The 19,865-nt window shown below is 46.5% G+C and overlaps 1 protein-coding gene across 2 annotated transcripts in view; it reads right to left on the bottom strand.

The window, feature by feature from the left end:
• RADX (RPA1 related single stranded DNA binding protein, X-linked) overlaps nucleotides 1–9,451 on the bottom strand; it is a 48,836-nt gene extending 39,385 nt beyond the window's left edge. Inside the window, exons 1-2 of one of the 2 annotated variants that reach the window (XM_083159427.1) lie at nucleotides 8,585–9,451; nucleotides 199–341 (exon numbers count right to left, since the gene is read on the bottom strand). In XM_083159427.1, the coding sequence (XP_083015553.1) occupies nucleotides 199–341; nucleotides 8,585–9,152 (711 nt within the window). In that variant the 5' untranslated portion in view covers nucleotides 9,153–9,451. The remainder of the gene's footprint in view (nucleotides 1–198; nucleotides 342–8,584) is intronic. The other variant, XM_083159426.1, reaches the window with a different exon arrangement.
• Between the last annotated feature and the right edge of the window lie 10,414 nt (nucleotides 9,452–19,865).

The raw sequence follows: 19,865 nt of genomic DNA, 5'->3' as shown, positions 1-19,865 counted from the left end.
TTCACATCAGCCTATGCCCTAGTGGAGCATACAGGCTATAATCTCAATTGATTGCAAAATGATTGAAACATCTGAAACCGTTACAGAGACTGTTCCTAGTAATTCCTCAAACACTCGAAAGCTTACGTTTTACCGCTCAACCTCAACTTTTAAGATCGGATGCTTAGAAGCACACAAAGCGAGGGATCTTTTTCTTACTTGGTAAGGATAGTCCATTTTCTTGTCTGCTTTGCCGAAATAACGAAGTCTGGATTTGTGCATGATCCTTACAAGCAGAGGAGGTAGAGTTCTTTTCAAATGCCACCTCATTTCCAGATTCTGTAATGAACACACTTTTGACACTGTGAAAAAAAAAAGAAACTGTTTCTTCGTATCACAAACGACAAATATTATACACGAGTTAGCGTGCTTAATTAAAAAGGAACTGAATTAGGTGGCTATTTATGGTACACTATTTGATGAAATATACAAGAGGAGGTGACCACAGATTACCCAGTATGGTCTGTATGTTGACACCAACAAAATGTTTATTATGTCAATGCTCATATTTTAGCGTAAACCAAATTGCTGCCCAGTCTTCATTTCATGTATCAACATTTTGAACATGTCAACATTCTCCCTGTCGACATGATGACTACATCCATGTACACATTAAAGTTTGCAGTGTGTTTTAATGGGCTTGTTAAACCACACACATCTATACTTCTTTTAGATGTATGCCTTTGCATGTTTTAAACGTTGGTGGCAAAATTAGAGGAAGTAAGTGTAAATCTAGCCAGGCAGCCTATGTTAGCAAACATTTGTGATACAAAATTGGTAGTTCCGAAGTCAGTGACTTCAAGCGGAGTAAGGCGATAGGATGGCACCTATAAGATGTTCGGAAAATGTCATGGTCAATTGAAAGTAATATTATTAGGAAGCAGAAGCATTTAGTAACAACAATAACTCAGGAATGAAGCGGCAAACCATGTCAAATCAAAGAGAGGGTGCAACAACAGCTAAGGTGCATGGTGCATAAAAGTCACTAACTCTCTGCTGATTCCATAGCTGTACATTACTGACATTAATGTAAGCACAAAAAATGGGTGACAGCAGCTTAATGTAAAGCGCTTCATGCAATCTCACATCACCAAAACCAATGCCAAGCTTCAGATGGGAGTGGTGTAAACCACACCAACACTGGACTCTTGTGCAATGGAAATGTGTTCAGTGGAGTTAGGTTTTTCTGGTCGGCATTCAGATGGGCAAGTCTGGGTTAGGTGGATGTCAAGAGAATGTTACATGCATGACTGCATTATGCCAACTTTAAAGTTTGGTGGAGGAGGGATAATGCTATGGGGCTACTGTCTAAGTAAGGTATTACACGATTGTGGTTTATCTTTTCTTATTTTGGAAAAACTACAAGAAAACTACATCATTGAAGAGCAGAGACTAAAAACTTCCAGTGTGAAAATTCCTTAAAAGGCAATTCCCACCATCACAAATGTGAAGCCATTTAGAGGTCTTTTCCTCCTCCCATGAGTGATTATCATCTACTGTCATTAGTAGACAGAATAAAAGGGTACGGTTCTTAAGATTACCAACATAAAAAGATTTTTTATTATTTAACAGTTGGAGTTTTCTTTTCGCTTTATTTTCCGGTCATCCATGTAAGAACATTGAATCACCGGTCTAGGATTTATTTAGGAATCTTTATTTATATAAGGAAATTCATGAGACTTGGGTAGTGCCCAGTGACAGATTTGATATTTTGTGATAATGGTATGGGGCTGTTTTCCAGCATTTGGATTAGGCTTCTTAAGGGCCCTACATACGCAGAGATGTGTGCCAGAGATACATAACGGGAGATTCAGCACAAGAGATTTCACTCTTCATTTCAGACAATGAGCCACATACAGAGAGATTTGTGTCAGAGATTCAAATTGGGAGGTTCAGCACGGGAGATTTCAAATCTGTCACAGAAAGTGAAGTAAAACACTGCACTTCATCACAAAAATGTTATTATTACTGAACACATCTAGCAAATAACTAATGTTTTCTTTAATAGGTATTCTTTCACCTCCCCCTAATATTGCCCCCCCCCCTCCCCCCCCAAAAAAGGTAATCATTGGTGGTGGCTAGTGGACCCCCCCCCCCCCCCCCCCCCCCCAAAAAAAAAAAACTTTTAAACGTTGGTGGTACAGTGGGAACGGACATAAAAAAAATACTTACCAAGTCCGGGGTCCAGCGTCTCGTCCTGTCATACAGACAATAATTTTGTAAAATAAAAAAATGGCATGGGGTCCCCCCCCCCAGGCATGACCAGCCCCGGGCTTTTTGAGTGGTCCTGGTTCCCAAAATCCAGAGGACAAAGTGCGTGGGGTCCCCCGGATTTTGGGGACCAGCACCAGGCTCTTGAGCTGGCCCTGGTTTCCAAAATACGGGGGACAAAATGAATAGGGGTACCCCGTATTTTGGAGACCAGCACCAGGCTCCACTAGCAGGGGGTGTAATGCCATAGCCAGGGGACACGCTTGATGGTGTCCCGTGGCCAAAGCATTACCCACCCTAACTAGTCAGCCCAGGCCAGGAGTTTTGGGGAGGTGGGGACCCCCCAAATAAGGGGGTCCCCCCTCTCCAGGGCACCCCAGGCCTGGGCTGCAGCCCGGGGCTATCCCCTGCACCCCTGGGCGGTGGGTGCAGGGTTGATAGCTTGTTTAACAGTAATATTGTCTTTTACAGTAGGACTACAGGTCCCAGCAAGCCTGCCCCACATGCTGGCACTTGGGAGAACCACAGGTACCAGCATGTGGGGCATTAAAGGCCCGTCGGTACCTATAGCCCCCCTGTAAAGGAAATATAAAAATAAAACACAAACACAGATGTTTTAGTATTTTATTAACTGCATCTGGTCTTCACTCCTCTCCCCCCCCCCCCCCCCCCCCCCCCCCCCAGGGCTTCTGCGGTGTCTTCACCTGGGGACAGCGGCCCCCTAAGCTCTTTTGCATGGCCGCCGCCTCCCAGGGCTTCTGCCTCTTCATCTGTGTTCTTCACCTGGGGGCGGCGGCCTTTTAAGCTCTTTTGCATTGGCCGCGCCTCCCAGGACTTCAGGAGCTCTTCTCTCCCTCTCCGCCATCGGACTGACTGCCCCTACCCTGTCTCGAGCTGGGTAATATAGCCAGCTCTAGGGGGCGGGGCAATGACGCGGCGAGCCGTGATTGGCTGGCCGCGGACATTTTGAAATTTGAATATTCTTTTTTTTTAACATCTCCGTCCCGATGCCGCCGCGCTGCCGCCGAGAGGAGAGGTGAGGTGGCGATGGGTGCTACTGCTGGTGGGGGAGGGGGGTCAGGGGTGGCGGCGGCGGGTTCTGCGGCGCGGTCTGCAGTCGCTCGCCCTGCTCATCTGCCCGCAGCCACACATGCGGGAGATGAGCAGGAGCTTTCTGAGCGACTGCTCTGAATTGTACAGCCCGTCCTTTCTGAATCTTGGACAGATTCAGAACGGCGGGGGCGCGCATGTAAATCGCTGTGTGGGCTATATACACAGCGATTTACATGCATTTTCAGACATTTTCTGAGCGATTTGTTAGAATCGCTCAGAAAATGCCTGAATATCGTGCTGTGTGTGGGGCCCTTTAGATCCAGCGAAGGGCAATCAGAATGTTTTAGCATACCAAGACATTTTCAACAATGCTAGGCTTCCAACGTTGTGGCAACAGTTTGGGAAAGCCCCCTTCCTATTCCAACATGACTGTGCCCCAGTGCACAAAGCATGCCTTTAATTACAAAATCATTACAGTCCCTGTTGGTGTAATGGCCAGGCAGATAGATGTACAATTATTGACTAAAGCTGTGTACACATGGGCAGGCTTCTGGGTGATTCTGATGTAAATTTAAATATCCGTATATCATCAATCAGTTACCACTCTGGCTCTAGTATCCAGTTTCGGATACTTAAAGTGGCAAAGAAAAAACAGAAGTGTGTTATATGTTATATAATTGCCCTTAGAAAAGCTCTGCTTAGTAAGTAACCCACAGTGCTGGATTACTAACAGTTGGGGTGGTCACCTATTAGCCCCCATACATACAGTATATACATCACAGCGTCATACTGGCCAGTGAAGGAGCAGGGAGCAGATTGTAACAAATGATGCAGCAGCAGCGACTGCAGGAAGTGGCGTAACATGTATAAGGGGTACTACTATGTAATGTAACAAGACTAAGGGCTGCTACTGTGTGTCATAATGTGAATAAAGGACACCACTATTAATCAGGGGCACTACTTTCCTTCTCATTTGAATAAGATTTTGCTACAGTTTTGCATAATTTTAAATGTGGGTACTATTGAGTGGCCATGTCTTTTTTAATTGTGAGACCACACCCAATTTTTTTCAACGTGGCTTTCCTTTTGTATATTATGGGAGGGTGCAAATTTATAGTTTGTAGAGGTGTGCCAGACATCCATCACTGGCCCTGCCTATGAGCAATACTCAAACCAGTGGGTGAAAGCTGTAATTGTGAGGTGGGAGTAGAACGGAAAAATACAAGTAACTGTGCAGCTGAACAAATCATGTTGCAACACAATTTTCCCTATTCAAAGGTAAATACTGCCTGCTTTTGCATGTAGCCCTCAAATCTAAATCTTTCTGTGCATTTTAAGTCTGCCCCTCCTACAGTGCAGGTCATACTTGCCTAATCTCCCATATTCTGTGGGAAACACATGATTTTTCAAAATTTTTACCTTTAATAATGAACTTTTTCTGACCGTGCACATTTTCTCTGGGGCAGCTAAATAGGGTTAATTGGATATGCCTCTATATAGACTAAAATGTTTTTCAGTAGGCTTATTTATTTATGCTGACTTAATTAGTATGGTAGAAGTACTTCTTGTATATACAACTTTAGAATCTATAGGATGTATATATACATCCTAACAGTCTATTTATGCTCACTGCTACCCCTTCTGTGTCACTCCTGTCTGTATTACCCTTCCCTGAATGTAAGCTCTCACGAGAAGGGCCCTCCCTCCTCTTCTCACAGCACTCTTCTTGCATTTCAACTACTGCTCTCTACTCCCCTACAATCTGTACCTGCATCTATTCTCATTCACTTCCTTATATCTCAGCTGTATTGTGTACTAAGAATTGGGCTTTAATTGTGTTAGGTCTAGTTCTGTGTACCCTGTACTGTTCTATAAGTACGGTGCTGGCTGGTGCAATCACCCAGGCAGCCATTCAGTGGCTGGCTGCCTGGGTGCTGCACAGCTCAGTAATGATATGTTTCCCATGTCCGTGTCCCTCATTAGAGTACATCTAGTGTACTGTTACTGGCTACCTAGCTGGCTGTGCAATCACCATGTGGCACCGCTGAATGGCTGCCTGGGTGCTGCACAGTTCAGTAAATATGTTCCCCATGTCCATGTCCCTTATTAGAATGCATCTAGTGCATATCTGTATGTGTGATGTATATCTGTACTGCCATTGTTACTTGTTCCTTGTACGGATAACCCTTTGTATTACAGTATGTGCATTGTTATTTTTAATGTCTGTAAAGCGCCTTGAGTCCTGTTGGAGAAAGTGCGCTATATAAATAAAACTTGCTTACTTACTAACTATAACAGAAACTGCATGTTTGTAGGAGTTCTGTGCTGGTCGTTATTTATGTTGGCCAGATGATGATCAATATAATAGTTATGCCAGATGATGGCTATTATATTGATGCAGGTGTGCGGCATCCCCTCACACGCCACTCCTCCACCTGCTGTAATAATGCACCCACCCATAGCACCCGGACCTCCTCAACCCGCAGTACCCCCCGTACTCAGCCGGGGTATCCGGACTATTTGTCTACAGCAGTGGTAGCCAACCCTAGCCCTCGAGAGCTACCAACAGTTCACATTTTCCAGACAACCTAGCTGCTGCACAGCTGCACTCATTAATCACTGACATTTTAAAAGATACACAGATGGAGTTAATTAGCTCACTTGTGATTCTGTGAGGAGACCTGCAAAACATGCACTGTTGGTAGCTCTCGAGGACTAGGGTTGGCTACCCCAGGTCTACAGCAAAAAGATAGACAACCATTAGTTCGACATGCCAAAAGGTCGACATTGTCTAGGTCGACCGTCAAAAGGTCGACATGGGGTTTTCCACTGTTTTTTGAGCCGACAGGCGATATTTCATGCCCTACGATCCACTAGGACGAGGTGTGAGAATAAAATAGCGTTCCGAGCGCAGCGAGGCACCGTGCCCAAAGCATGGCGAGCGAAGCAAGCGATATGAGGGGCTGCGGTTCACTTCAAACTGTGTCCATTACGAATGTGTTGACATTTAGGTAAAAAAACAGTGAAAAACCCCATATCGACCTTTTGACTGTCAACCTAGACACTGTCGACCTACTGACAGTGTCGACCTTTTTGCATGTCGACCTAATGGTTGTCTATCTTTTTGCTGTAGACAAATGGTCCCGCTTCACTCAGCCGGAACAACACTGCACCCGCCCATCATCCAACCACAGTACCGACACACCCATACCACCCCCACCATCGGTCCCGCACCCACAGCACCCCCGCAACTGCACCTCACTCAACTGGTGCACCCCACCAACCCACACAGGGCACCCCCACACCTGCAACTCCACCACCCGCAGTACCCCCACACCCCCAATCAACCTCACCCACATTTAAACAATAAATTGGACATTTAAAATGTTTTTTTTTTTTTCTTTTAATTAAATAAACAGACAATAATACCCTATTTAGATCAAATGGGGGTATTTTGAATCCCATCCCGAATCGCACATGGGATTTTGTAAGCGGACACAACCCAGCTGATACTTCTTTCAGACTGGCGACAGGAGCCAGCTTATTGCCAGCAACGGCGCTTCTCATGTAAGCAGTGCCGGCACTTGGCGATGAGAGCATTTCCTAGCGCCATAGCGCTTCCTATGCTGTAAACAGATCCTGGTTTATCAGTTTACACTAAACCTTTACGGGCCTGGATTCCCGGGTTACTGGACTGGACCTAGATTGAGCCATTTCCACTAAAAGAAATCCCAGGTTCACGTGCACTAACCAGGAATTTTCTGGTCAATAAAAAAAAGAAGTATTGTGCAATCGATTTACAATGTATACAGAATTTCCATTAGTATAGATCAGGCATTCCCAACCACGGTCCTCAAGGCACACCAACAGTGCAGGTTTTAGTGATATCCAGGCTTGAGCACAAGACTGAATCTGATTAGGCTGAAGCCTGGATATCACTAAAACCTGCACTGTTGGTGGTCTTGAGGACCATGGTTGGGAATGCCTGGTATAGATCCTGCTCTACAACTCTGCTGACCTTGATTTTTAGTTAATCATGAACCATATCATAAAAGCTAAAACCAACCATCTACTAATATATAAACCACAAAGTCAGCAATCTATTACTAATTAAAATTCCTCAAATTGGCCTATAAGTATTTAAATAAATTTGCTGGTTTTATTGGTCTCTTTCCATGGTTAAAACATAAAATATAATTATTTTACCACCATGAATGTTTGAATGTTATGGCACCCCTAGGTCATAAGTTTCTTTTTTGAGAAATTTAGTAAAAAATATTAAAATTAAGTTGTTTGTGTTTATCTGTCAATAAACATACTGCGCAATAAAATGAGCAACATTTTAGCCCTTTTGAGTGATTTCGCTCATTATATCAGCCTGTGTGTATGCACCTGCCGACAGATGATGCAAGTTCTCGCTGGTTGTTAAAGATCAGTTCTGTAGTGCGTGTACAGATGAGGGTGCGGATTGGTAACAAGGGCCACGCTGCATTATGCAGCATGGCCCCTGCCCCACCCCCACGGTCATTTGTCGTACTCCACCAGCATAGTCAAGTCTGTATGCACTTGCCGATGCCAGGGTTCAATTCTGTTTAGATTCGATGCCACACACCGGCATCTAATAGCGATCAGGTATGATATGATTTTGACAATTTGCTATGCGATTTTGTCTATGTAGTTAAAATTACACTGTGGGTATACAGCATCAAGTAGCTCTGAGTGGCCTCTATTTTTGTTCTGCAGGGGGGCGGGCGAGATGGTACAGCTGCCAGCGCATCCATGCCATAGCAGCGTCATCTCGTGCCCTTCATTCCTAATTGAATCAGGTTGGGATCGTTCGGTCTACACTGCAGCAACTAGGTCTTCAAGTATTGAGTCGACAGGCACCTAGGTCGACATGGGACAAGGTCGACAGTCAAAAGGTCGACATGGACACCGTTTAAAGCGCACCGCATAGCTTGCTGCACACGATTTTATTCTCCCACCACGCCCTAGTGGATGGTCGGGCATGAAATACCGCCTGTCGGAACATGTCGGCTCACAGTGAAAAACACCTTCAACCTTTTGACTGTCGACTTTGCCCATGTCGACCTAATGACCTGTCAACCTAGACCCATGTCGACCCAATGCTTATCGACTGTTGCTGTAGACCCAATGACCGTATTCCATTGAATCCCCCACAACAAATGTGTATTCAGGGTCCACAAAAAAAGTTTCATACAAAAAAGCCAAACTTGCTGATATAGCACATCCGGTGTAACTAGTTCAGCACCACTCTTACCGTCCACACTGGCGTTCCCCGCCGGGGCCCTCTGAGTCCATATCTCGCCGTACGGGTCATCGTTATTCCATAGCGGCAGATAGTGCTCCCTGCCCCCACAGAGGGGCCGCTCAGGTCCCGGGGGACATTGGCTGGGGTCCTCCCCGGTCCCCTCAGCGCCCAGCTGCAGCTCCTCCACGCACACCAGGCCGCTGGCCAGCTTCTTCTCCTGGTAGCGGTAGCAGCAGCGGGTGACGGCGGCCCGGGAGCCGCAGCGCAGCCGGTTAGTGTGCACCAGGTGGCTGAGCTCCGGGGACAGCAGCCAGGTGTCCTGCTCCGCCCCATCCCACAGGGTGATGTCGTAATGATAGGGAGCCCGGGAGTCCTCCCCGAGATACCGCTGCACGGCCAGCACGGACACCGGAGCCGGCTCCCGGAGCACCAGCCCTAGGCTCGGGCTGGCCTGAAGGCTCTGGCGAGTGCGCCGGAGCCAGGAGGATGCGGCCTGCTCTGTAGGCGGGCAGGGGGCTCGCGTATACGAGGGCCCGGGAAGAGTCCCTTCATCAAACTCTGCCAGCTGCGCCTGCATGTCCGTCCCGCCACAACACACCGGAAGGCGCCGGGTGCTAGCGGGCCCGCCACAGCTGGCTCCGGGCTCGCAACATGCCCGGTGACACTGACGTGCTGCGGCTGCCGCTCTTTTACAAACGGCGCAAAAAGCCCGGGCAGCTGCTCATGTCCCAGGGAGTCACCCACCACCAGCGGGACAGTTGCATGTCTCATACATGTACATGTCATACGTTCTCATATCCATATCCACTAAACATTTACATACTGTAGGTACCAATCTAACATGCTCATGTGTGTGGAATGGGTAAAAACGGCAACCTAGCCAGACAGGCTCCATTCATTTCATGTGACTATGTAAAAACCGGACCCGGACAAGACCCTGGACTGCCAGACCAGACATCAAAATCTGCATTCTGCAATCTGCACTGCAGCTTGTAGTGTCACTGTCCGGTCCAGGGGGGGCGTGTCTTGTCCAGAGGGAATCGGGATGCCTGTGATAGCTTTCACCAGAGGCATGGGGAAGAGGAGATTACAGCCTCCCCGTGTGGTGTGGTCCGGACCGGACCGTTAGGCCGGTTTCACACACTCCCGCTCCTGCCGGACGGTGTAATCCCGCACGGCCAGGGAGCCGTGCCGCACACATTAGTTGTGAATGGATACTATTGTCAGGGCCGAAACTAGGGTTTCCGGCGCCCGGGGCAAGGCAGTCTTTTGGTGCCCCCCCCCCCCCCCCCCCCTAGTGATGCTGCGAAATTTTCAGGGGCGTGGCCTAATTTGGGGGCGTGGCCTATAATCGCTGCTCTCCTGCGAGGCCACGCCCCCATTTTGCCGCTATGGGGGCATGACCCAGAGGCTCTGTGAGCCTCTAGCCATGCCCCCAGCCCCCTGGCTGCGGGAATAGACGCTGTGCGCATGCGCACAGCGTTTATTCCCCGCTGCTTAGTTAGCAGCTGACAGGGGGGACCGACCAAATGACGCCTTGTCCCTGACGCCGGAGACCCCCCCTCCCCGCACAGTCCTCTCACCGTTGAAGCCGCAGGTATGTCCGTCCATCTCCTACTAGCGCTGCGGCGGGAAGCGCTGATGACTTCAAAAAGACTTGCCGGACGCTGATTGGCTGAATTCAGCCAATCAGCGTCCGGCAAGTCTTTTCGAAGTCATCAGCGCTTCCTGCAGCCACGCTAGTAGGAGATGGACGGACATACCTGTCAACTGGACCTCACAGCGCCCCTCACCTCCAGCGCCCGGTGCGCGTGACCCCCCAGCCCCCCCTAGTTACGGCCCTGCTATTGTGTCCATTCACACGGGACAGCCACGGCCCGGCCGCACGGCTGCAGCCGGATCCCGCCACTGGAAGGGACGGCTGCCGGGCTGTGGCCATCCCCTCCATGATAAACCACTGTGTGCGGCACGGCTCCCTGGCCGTGCGGGATTTCACTGTCCGGCAGGAGCCGGAGTGTGTGAAACCGGCCTTACGGTTATTTCACACACTCCGGCTCCTGCCGGGCGGCAAAACCCTGCACAGCCAAAAGCCACAGTAGTTAATAATGGACATGATTGTGTCCATTCACAAGGGACGACCACGGCCCGGCCGTCCGGTTGCAGCCGGACCCCACCACTGGAAAGGATGGCTGCCAGGCTGTGGCCATCCAAACCATTCTAAACTTCTGTGTGAGGCACGGCTTCTTGGCTGGGTTTCGCCACCCAGCAGGAGCCAGAGCGTTTTTGCTACATGCCCGGACCATACAGGTGTCCAGTCCAGTGGGGATGCCTGTGACACCTGCAGGGCCGGCGCCACCACTAGGCAAATCTAGGCATTTGCCTAGGGCGCCAGCCACTGGAGGGCGGAACTTCGCCTCTCGCATGGAGGCTGCAGGGGTGTCCGTGCCGGGTACCTGCGGCGCTGTGTGATCTGGCGGCGGGGTCCCTGCAGTGATGCACGCTATCCGGCAGCCAGGCGGCGGCGCGGGAAGCTCTGCTGGGTTTGAAAACATTCCGCATGCTGATTGGCTGAGATTCAGCCAATCAGCGTACGGCGAGTTTTTAAACCCATCAGCGCTTCCCGCGCCGCCGCTGCTGGATAGCGTGCATCACTGCAGGGACCCCGCCGCCAGATCACACAGCGCCGCAGGTACCCCCCCCACCCGTAGGCACCGGGGCGCCACACCCTCCCTCGCCTGGGGCGCTCCGGTGCCTTGCACCGGCCCTGGACACCTGTCACCAGAGGGGGAGGAAGAGATTACAGCCTCCCTGTATGTACTAAAAACCAGAATGACCCGTTGCCACCCATAGCCTCTCCTTATCCATCTCCCTAGCTGTCACAGGCAACCCTGGCAGGCACCCCCCACAGAAGAGACCCTACAAGCTCTGGAATGGCACAGTTCGATGAATGAATCCTGTCTGGCTTCCACCTAGTGCCCAAACCTAACCCCACCTTACTGTCTGGCATACTTTCTTTCAGCATTCCCATTGATTCCAGCAGAAATCTCCTGGTGGTAGTTGGAATTGAGAATCCCGGCATCCTGACAGCAAGAATGCATCACCTCTCAAACCACCTTCTGATGCCTGCACTATTGCAATATATGGCTGTCTAAACTGAGGGGTAGATTTATTATAGCGGTGCTAAAAGCGCTGCTATAACACTTCCTGCTTCGCCTCAGTAGTGAGGCGAAGCAGGAGGGGAGAGCGACAAGCGATGTCTCCTCCAGCTGACCGCGTCAGCGCGAAGCTGTCTGCTTCTCCCCGGCCGGCTGGACTGCGCATGCGTGGGATCTCGCTACTCACGCTAGATCCTCAGCGCAGCTCAGAGCCAGCAGCAGGGACAGCGCTGTCCCTGCTGTGGGCATAGGGCATCGCCGCCTGCAGCTGTCAAAGTCGATAGCTGCAGGCGGCGGAACGGTCAGCGATGCTGACCGTTCATAAATTAGGCAGGAGGCTGGCTCGCGCTGCGAAATATCGTAGCTGCGCTATGCCTCCTGCTCCACAGCGCCGCACGTAAAATACCCGCTCAGCGGGTGTCATAGATCAGGGGAAGCGCTATCCCCTGCCATAAGGCACGGGGATAGCGCATATTCCCCTGATCGTTTGTTAATAAATCTACCCCTCAGTTTGGCCCTAGCTCTTCAAATAGTGTATGTGAGACAATGTAGAAATGGTGAGATAATTTAAAAATTGTTGAGTTGTCTTTTCTCAGTCCCTCTGTGATGAGGAGAAAGTATGATATATTATTAAAAGAACCACACACTAATGTTACATAAACTGTAGCAGCATTTATTCATAAACACATACTTAAATTGTGGCTGCAGAAGATCAGGTCCGACTCCCAAAGCTGGATGAAGAAGACACCACATTTTTTGAAAATCAGACATGCTCTGGGGGTCCAATTTCCTCAAGTAATTGAATACGAAAAACCAGCAGCTGCGGGAAAAACCTAGTGCCGCAGGTTTTTTTTTTAATTTCCCACACTTAATTTCTCCTCCATTCACAGAAAACACTGAATTCTGCTGACATTGGGACAGACCCAGATGGAATAGGGGTCGAATAGAAAGTAAAATCTCACCATGTGTATGCAGTTTTGAAGTCTGTGAGGAGGGTATAGAGAGGAGGAGCCTGCCACACTTTGAAAAAATTATAGTGCAGACTCCTTCTAACACCCACTCTGGGTGTTAGAAGGAGTCTGCACTATAATTTTTTCAAAGTGTGGCAGGCTCCTCCTCTCTATCCCCTCCTCACAGACTTCAAAACTGCGTACACATGGTGAGATTTTACTTTCTATTCGACCCCTATTCCATCTGTGTCTGGATCTTGATTGGTTAAAGTGTTCACATTCGATTTTGACTATGTAGTACAGATCTGTACTACAGTATATAGTCTTTCCTGCCAAGACTTTTTTCAATTCGGCTTACACTACACGGGAGCGCTCATCGGGATCAAATCCGCATCAAATGTAGAAAAACCATTCAATGCCCATTCAATTTTCGGTACTTATGTACTAACTGGGCTGCCGGTTTTGAAATCGGGTCCATCGCATCGCATCCGACCATATCACATGCGATGCGATGCGATGGACCCGATTTTTCCATAGGATTCAATGTTAAAAATGTTTTAACATGGAATTCAATGGGAAAAGGGGTCCTTTTCATACCCCTACTATCCAAGTGGGCATGGAGTTGGATATAAACCTGTGGCGAGCGTAGCGAGCCACCGTGCCCGAAGCATGGCGAGCGGACACAGAATAACATCCCCTCGCGGGGCTCGCTTCGCTCACCACGCTTCGGGCTCGGTGGCTCGCTACGCTTGCCACAGGTTTATATCCAACTCCATGCCCACTTGGATAGTAGGGGTATGAAAAGGACCCCTTTTTCCCATTGAATTCCATGTTAAAATGGACTCAGTCCATTTTAACATTGAATCCTATGGAAAAATCGGGTCATCGCATCGCATGCGATATGGTCGTATGCGATGCGATATCGCATCGCATCTGATTGTATGCCTTAAGTTAAGGCATACAATCAAAAAATCGTCAGCCCAGATAATACATAAGTACCCAATTTTCTATTCAATTTTGAAGCTTGACAAGCTTCTACAAGCAAAAATCAAATAGAAAATAGTGGAAATCTCACTGTGTGTAACCTCTATTAGAGTCGGATCCCTGGAACTATGGGCCTTATTCTAGTTCACTCTTTCTGACAAAATCCTTCTTAGATGGACAAAACCATGTGCAGTGCAGGTGGAGCAGATGTTACTTGTGCAGAGAAAATTAGATTTGGGTGGGGTTTTACTTTAAAGTGAGATCTATATTGCAGTGTACAAATAAAGCAGCCAGTATTTACCCTGCACAAAAACAAAATAACTCACCCAAATCTAATTCTCTCTGCACATTTTACATCTGCCCCCCTGCAGTGCACATGGTTTTGTGTATCTAAGAAGGATTTTGTCAGAGTGAACTAGAATAAGGCCCTAGGTCTCCTATGGTAACAGCGTTTTACAGTGAGGACATGCAGACAAATGATACCCCTGTCTGTCTGCATCTTGGGATACCCCTGAGAGGGTCCAGTCGCCACCACCTGCGGTGCGTCTCCGTGATTCAGCCACCAGCTCCCCCGTGCTGGGGACCCACTGCAGCACATGCAGCTAGGGTTACGGGTCCGTGGCCACACACTACAGGGGTCCAGGGCTACAGCTAAGGGCTACAGGGAGTCTGCGCTGCAGGCCACACCGCTGTACTCAATGCAAGCGGCCATTTCACTAAATAGGAAGAGGCAGGAGGCTTCCTCCTCAAAGGCAGGGAGGGCATTCAGACTGGGCAGGGGCCATTTTTCCCACACTGCAGACTCCAGGCAGCCTGTGCTCTTGGCATCTTCAACTACAGACATGGAGCTGGCACTTCCCTACTTTGCTTCAGGGCACAGCTTGTCGCTGCTGCATTGTGGGTGAGAGAGAGAGGGAGACAATTGTAAGATGGCGCCCAATGTTATAGCCCTATAGGGTCAAGAACAATCCAGAAAGTCGTTGTTTGTATTTGTTTTCATAAAAAGTCTTTTAGTACAAAGGTGATAAAATTCCATATGAAGAATATTTTTTGACATATTCACGCATGTGGACATGGATGAAAATGAGTCATTGTAGTTTAATCTGCATGATACTTCATCAGGGGTCATTCGAACACATAATCATGGTTGCAAAGCATCTAGGGAAATAGTTAACATAAGCTATGAAAAATAAGTTAAAATAGGGTGCATGAGAGAATGTGACCACAATCGGACTAAATAAAAAATGAATCTAATAAACAATATACACTAAACATCGGCAATCAGCTTTTCTGTGATAGCTTTGTGTATGGTAATAATTTTGAGCAATAGTGTTAGGACCTACAGAAAAGTGGGGTCCCTTGCTGGGGGCTGCAGGCTTAAATGCAATTTCTATTTAAACATTGTGGTCACAAACCATGGGCCTTATTTTGGTTCACTCTTAGAGGCAAAATCCTTCTTAGATGGGTAAAACCATGTGCACTGCAGGTGGGGCAGATATAACATGTGCAGATAGAATTAGATTTGGGTGGGGTTTTTCTTCAAATTGAGATATATATTGCAGTGTAGAAATAAAGCAGCCAGTATTTTCTCTGCACAGAAACAAAATACTCACCCAAATCTAATTCTCTCTGCACATGTATCATTTGCCCCCCTGCAGTGCACATGGTTTTACCCATCTAAGAAGGAATTTGCCTCTAAGAGTGAACCAAAATAAGGCCCCATACAACACCCCATAAGTAGGAAAGCTGACTGCCGGTGATTAGTTTCCACACTAGTGGAGAGGTCAATTGTGGGATTGATGGCTCCTCTCCCGCTATTGTCCTGTTATGTCTACCTATATTTCTTGTGTGAGCTGAGTGTATTGTGTTTTAGTGAATATGACAGAAAATTGTGCAGCATCTAAAGCCTTCCAAAAACTGTTCCCATGCAAACAGTGTAAATAACAGTTCACTCAGCACAGGCTGAGGAATCCCAGTTACCTGGGGCTCCGGATACCGGAGTAGAAGAAATGTCTTCTGTATTGTCTGCCTTGGTGGCGGAACCAGCTTCAGAACCACCTGTCAACCCTAGCTTCAGTGGAGCCTTCCTGGGCTAGAGCACTGTTAAGATCAGTGGACACATTGGTAAAATCAGTTGGTGCTCCTTCTCAGGTGCAATATGCTCCCCCCCCCCCACTAAGAAAAGGGCCATATATATTTTACAACAGATTGCTAAGATGCAGAGGGTTCTGCCCAGAAGAAGGGGAATTTTTAGATTCTGACCAGGAATAACCCCTGGGAGAAGACCCAAAGGACCGTTTTCAGGGAATAGAGGCTTTAATTAGGAATGTACATCTGACATTGACTATGGAAGGACCGAAACCTCCGGTCCAGGTTTCTATTTTCAGTAGAACCTCATGATCTACGATTACCTTCCCTGTTTCCCATGACTTGGAGGGTCGCCTATTTTCTACATGGAAAGGTCAAAATGGTTTATATTATCCGTTTCCACAAGAATCCTGGGTCACACCTCAGTGTCTAAGCTATCAAAAAAAAACACTTCCATTCCCAGGTGCGGTCTCCCTTTAGGAAGCTCCTGATTATAGTAAGTAAAATACCCTGTAATCCATTTATACCAATGCATGGGTTCTCCTGTAGAAACAAGAAATGTGTGTGCGTGGTGCGCAATCAGCAGCAGCTGGCACAGGGTTGTCAGACCCTTAAATTGGAAAAGATCAAGAAAAAAGAGTGTGCCAGCGCTGGCTGTACCAATAAATTGGACCAGACGGTTCTCAAAAGTATAACAATTTAATAATTAATTAAAACACAGATAAATATATAATTCCTGAGGAAGCGGTAGGTACAACATTCCGGGGAAACACGTTGAGCTTTTCAGAAATAAGTTTGCTGACACCAACCTTGAAATTGCGGTGTCCTGCCCAAACCCACCCACAGATGCCCCTCACCAAAAACATTGGACCAATCTGCCTTTCAGATAACTGCATGATCCCTAATTCATCCAGCAAATAAGAGGAGAATTGTTACAAGTGGGAACCCTGAGCCCTTGTAACTATAGGGCAAACCCAGGACTGCTGTGTCACCCAAGTCTGGATAACACAAAAAACATTGACCAGACCAATCAGGATGGTAATATGATTCTTATTGTCAGTAATTCATGAATTACGTTAGAAGCTCTACCTTTTTCAGGGGATGTTCTTTTTGGTCCCAAACTTGATAAGCTAATCTCTCAAGCAGCAGGTGGGAAGTCTACCTTCTCTTGACCGTTCTTTCGAGGATCCACAAAACTCAGAGGCAAGTCCAGAGGATCCTTTGCCTCCATCAAGGGACAAGGCAGAGACTCCCAGTTATCCCCCACCACAGGACACTGCCTGTTACTGGTGTGGTGCGGGATAGTCACAACAAAAACCATAACTGTCCCACGAAAATCAGCCGCACTGATTATTGTTGTAAATCTTGTAACAAACCAGACCTAATGCCGCTGCTTTTAGACAGAGCTCCCCATCCCATTACTTCTCCAGCAGCATATAATCCAGGAGTGGAAAGGAACATGTTAAAATATTCAATTTTTTGAAAAGTTTTGATGTTTCATTTTTTGAGTTTCCAAATAGTTGTTTAGAAACATATCAACTCAGCTACATGTATGACTACATTTTACAGCAAGCATGGACAACTACGACTTGTCCATGGATATGCTTGGACTTGCAGTTCCATAAATTGAAGAGCCCCAGGTTTCTTAAGTAACAACAGTATGAAAGTCACCGTGCCGTTGGTTTTATTACCCAATTTTAAAGATTTCTATTTTATTTCTTTATCACAGACTCGAGCTGGCTTATCTTACCGCCTTTGGGGTACAAACAGCACACATTTATAATTGCTTTAAAAGCAAACCTGCTGTTATGCACCAATACTGTATGCATTCTTTAAAAAAAAAAATGAATGCTGACGTTAAGTGGATTATTTTCCATATCTGTGACATTTTCCAAAAAAGTATTTGCGTAATAAAAGCAACACTAGAGAACAATAATGTTTATTCAGTATGTATGGTTTATTTATTCATTCATTCCTTATTTTTTGCAGGTCTTTTAAATATAAAGTGTTCTGTTGAATATGCACCGCTGCTGCGCTGTGTATATGCCGAAGGAACAGCGATGTATTTATTGTGCAAATGTAAAACATAAAGGTGACTTTTGCATGCAGCACTAAAATGAAAATGTCCTGTCAAGTAGTTACATCTTACTATGAATGAATAAATAGAACATATTTTAAGGCTTTTATGTGCTTGCGCTTAGACCGTTTTAGAGTGCATTGTTGATTTGTAGGCATTGAAATAATGCTGCTGAAATTTGAATTCGCTGAAGTGATTAGACATTTACTTTTTGTATTTTGTTGTCGGTGAAGGAGAAAACCATTTATGTGCAAAATATCCCGATGTGTAGGACAAACCTTTGTGCCTGATAATGCAAGCACAGCTCGCTGCCAGCGATGGCTAATCAGTTCTAGAGTGAACGCTCCTTGAAATCAGCAAGATTTATAATTTTTCAGACTGGTCCACATAATTGCCACTGTTCCATCAAACATTTTTTTTTTCAGTTATTTTTATACATTGATTTATTTTATAGGTTTATATTTATTTTATAGGTGCATATTTGCATTCCAAAGAGGTGGTTTAAAATGCTCATGTACTGTATGAAGCAAGCATTCTATTATTGTATATCTGTCTATGTAATAAACATCACTAGTCTATATTTATTCAATTGTTCATGAAGCAGTAAGGAAATATACCCTTCTCTTTATAAACCACTTGCCTTCCTCCTAAAGCAGTGCTTCCCAAACTGGGTACTGCAGGTCACTTGCAGGCAGTCGGACTGGGACATGGAAGGCCAACAGGGAAATTGCAGTGGTAGTGGCCCAAGCTTGGGGTTGTGGTCCAATGTAAGTTTTTCATGTACCCCTTTGGGCCAGTCAAATCCTGCTTGCTGGAGTGCCATATGATGGTGGTCCAAGACCAAATTAAATTATATATTATCCACGTGATAGGCCAGAACCTCAGCTGGTGAATGGCAATCATAAAATATGTGGACAAAGAATCACAGTGCTGTCTACCATCATATAACTGCACCTAAGGATGACCTATAATCAAAATGTACTTTTATCATTTACTCTGTAATAAAGAGCAAGCGTTTATGACACCAGCGGTAGAAGTGATATGTGTGGTATTACTTCCCTGGAGAAACCTGCGCTACATGTGCATGCATTACATCCCACAGTCACACTCTAAGATGGCGCAGGGTCAAGGCGTTGCATATGTATAGCAAGTTTTGACGCAGCCAACTTGGTAAAGGTGGTTTCTGGCTTCAATACAGGAGCAGGAGTTAAGGTGGCCATACATCAGAAAGATATTGTACCCAATCATACAATCTTAATTGATTGTAAGATGGATTGTATGCAGATTGTGTGCACATCTTGTGTACACAATCTTACAATCAATCAGCAGATGGATTGTATGACTGATTGTATGATGGATTGTATGCAGATTGTGTGCACATCTTGTGTACACAATCATGCAGCAGATGGATTGTATGACTGATTGTATGATGGATTGTGAGTAGATTGTGTGTCCAAAAACCACCAAGGACTGCCGGGGATTTCAAGGGAAATTGTACACAATCATGAGCGCAATCGATCTTAAGATCGATCTTTCTGATGTATGGCCAGCTTTAGCTTTGGAGCACATTCCTCTCTAACCGTTTGCCTGGTATTAACTGTGTACATTTGCCAATACAATTTTTCAATACATAGTTTAACCCTTTGAGTGCCAACATCTCTGTGAGAGGTGTGCAAATATCTGCTAAAAATGGCAGCGTCGCTCACATTTGTTGTGTAAATTCAAATGAAAAATGTTTTGTAAGATTATATTTCCTACATAAGGTAAACATTACAGGTCATTATGATTAATAAAAATGTTTGCTTGGCAATTTGCACACCTATTTTGTCAAATTCCCTTGGCACTCATAGGGTTAAAAATAATAGACATGATAGGGACTGTCTATTGCAGTCATTGTTATGGCACACTGCCTATTAGTGGTGTTTCAAAATATTGATAAATGCTCCTTTTCTTCCACATTGTTGTATTATGAAACATATTGTGGGTCTTTGTTGAAAACCCGATGTTGGGACTACTGTTCCAATAAACAGCTGTCC

Source organism: Crinia signifera, chromosome 9, assembly GCF_055691185.1.
Source record: "Crinia signifera chromosome 9, ASM5569118v1, whole genome shotgun sequence".
Classification (NCBI taxonomy): domain Eukaryota; kingdom Metazoa; phylum Chordata; class Amphibia; order Anura; family Myobatrachidae; genus Crinia; species Crinia signifera.
This window is presented reverse-complemented; position numbering and strand designations above follow the sequence as displayed.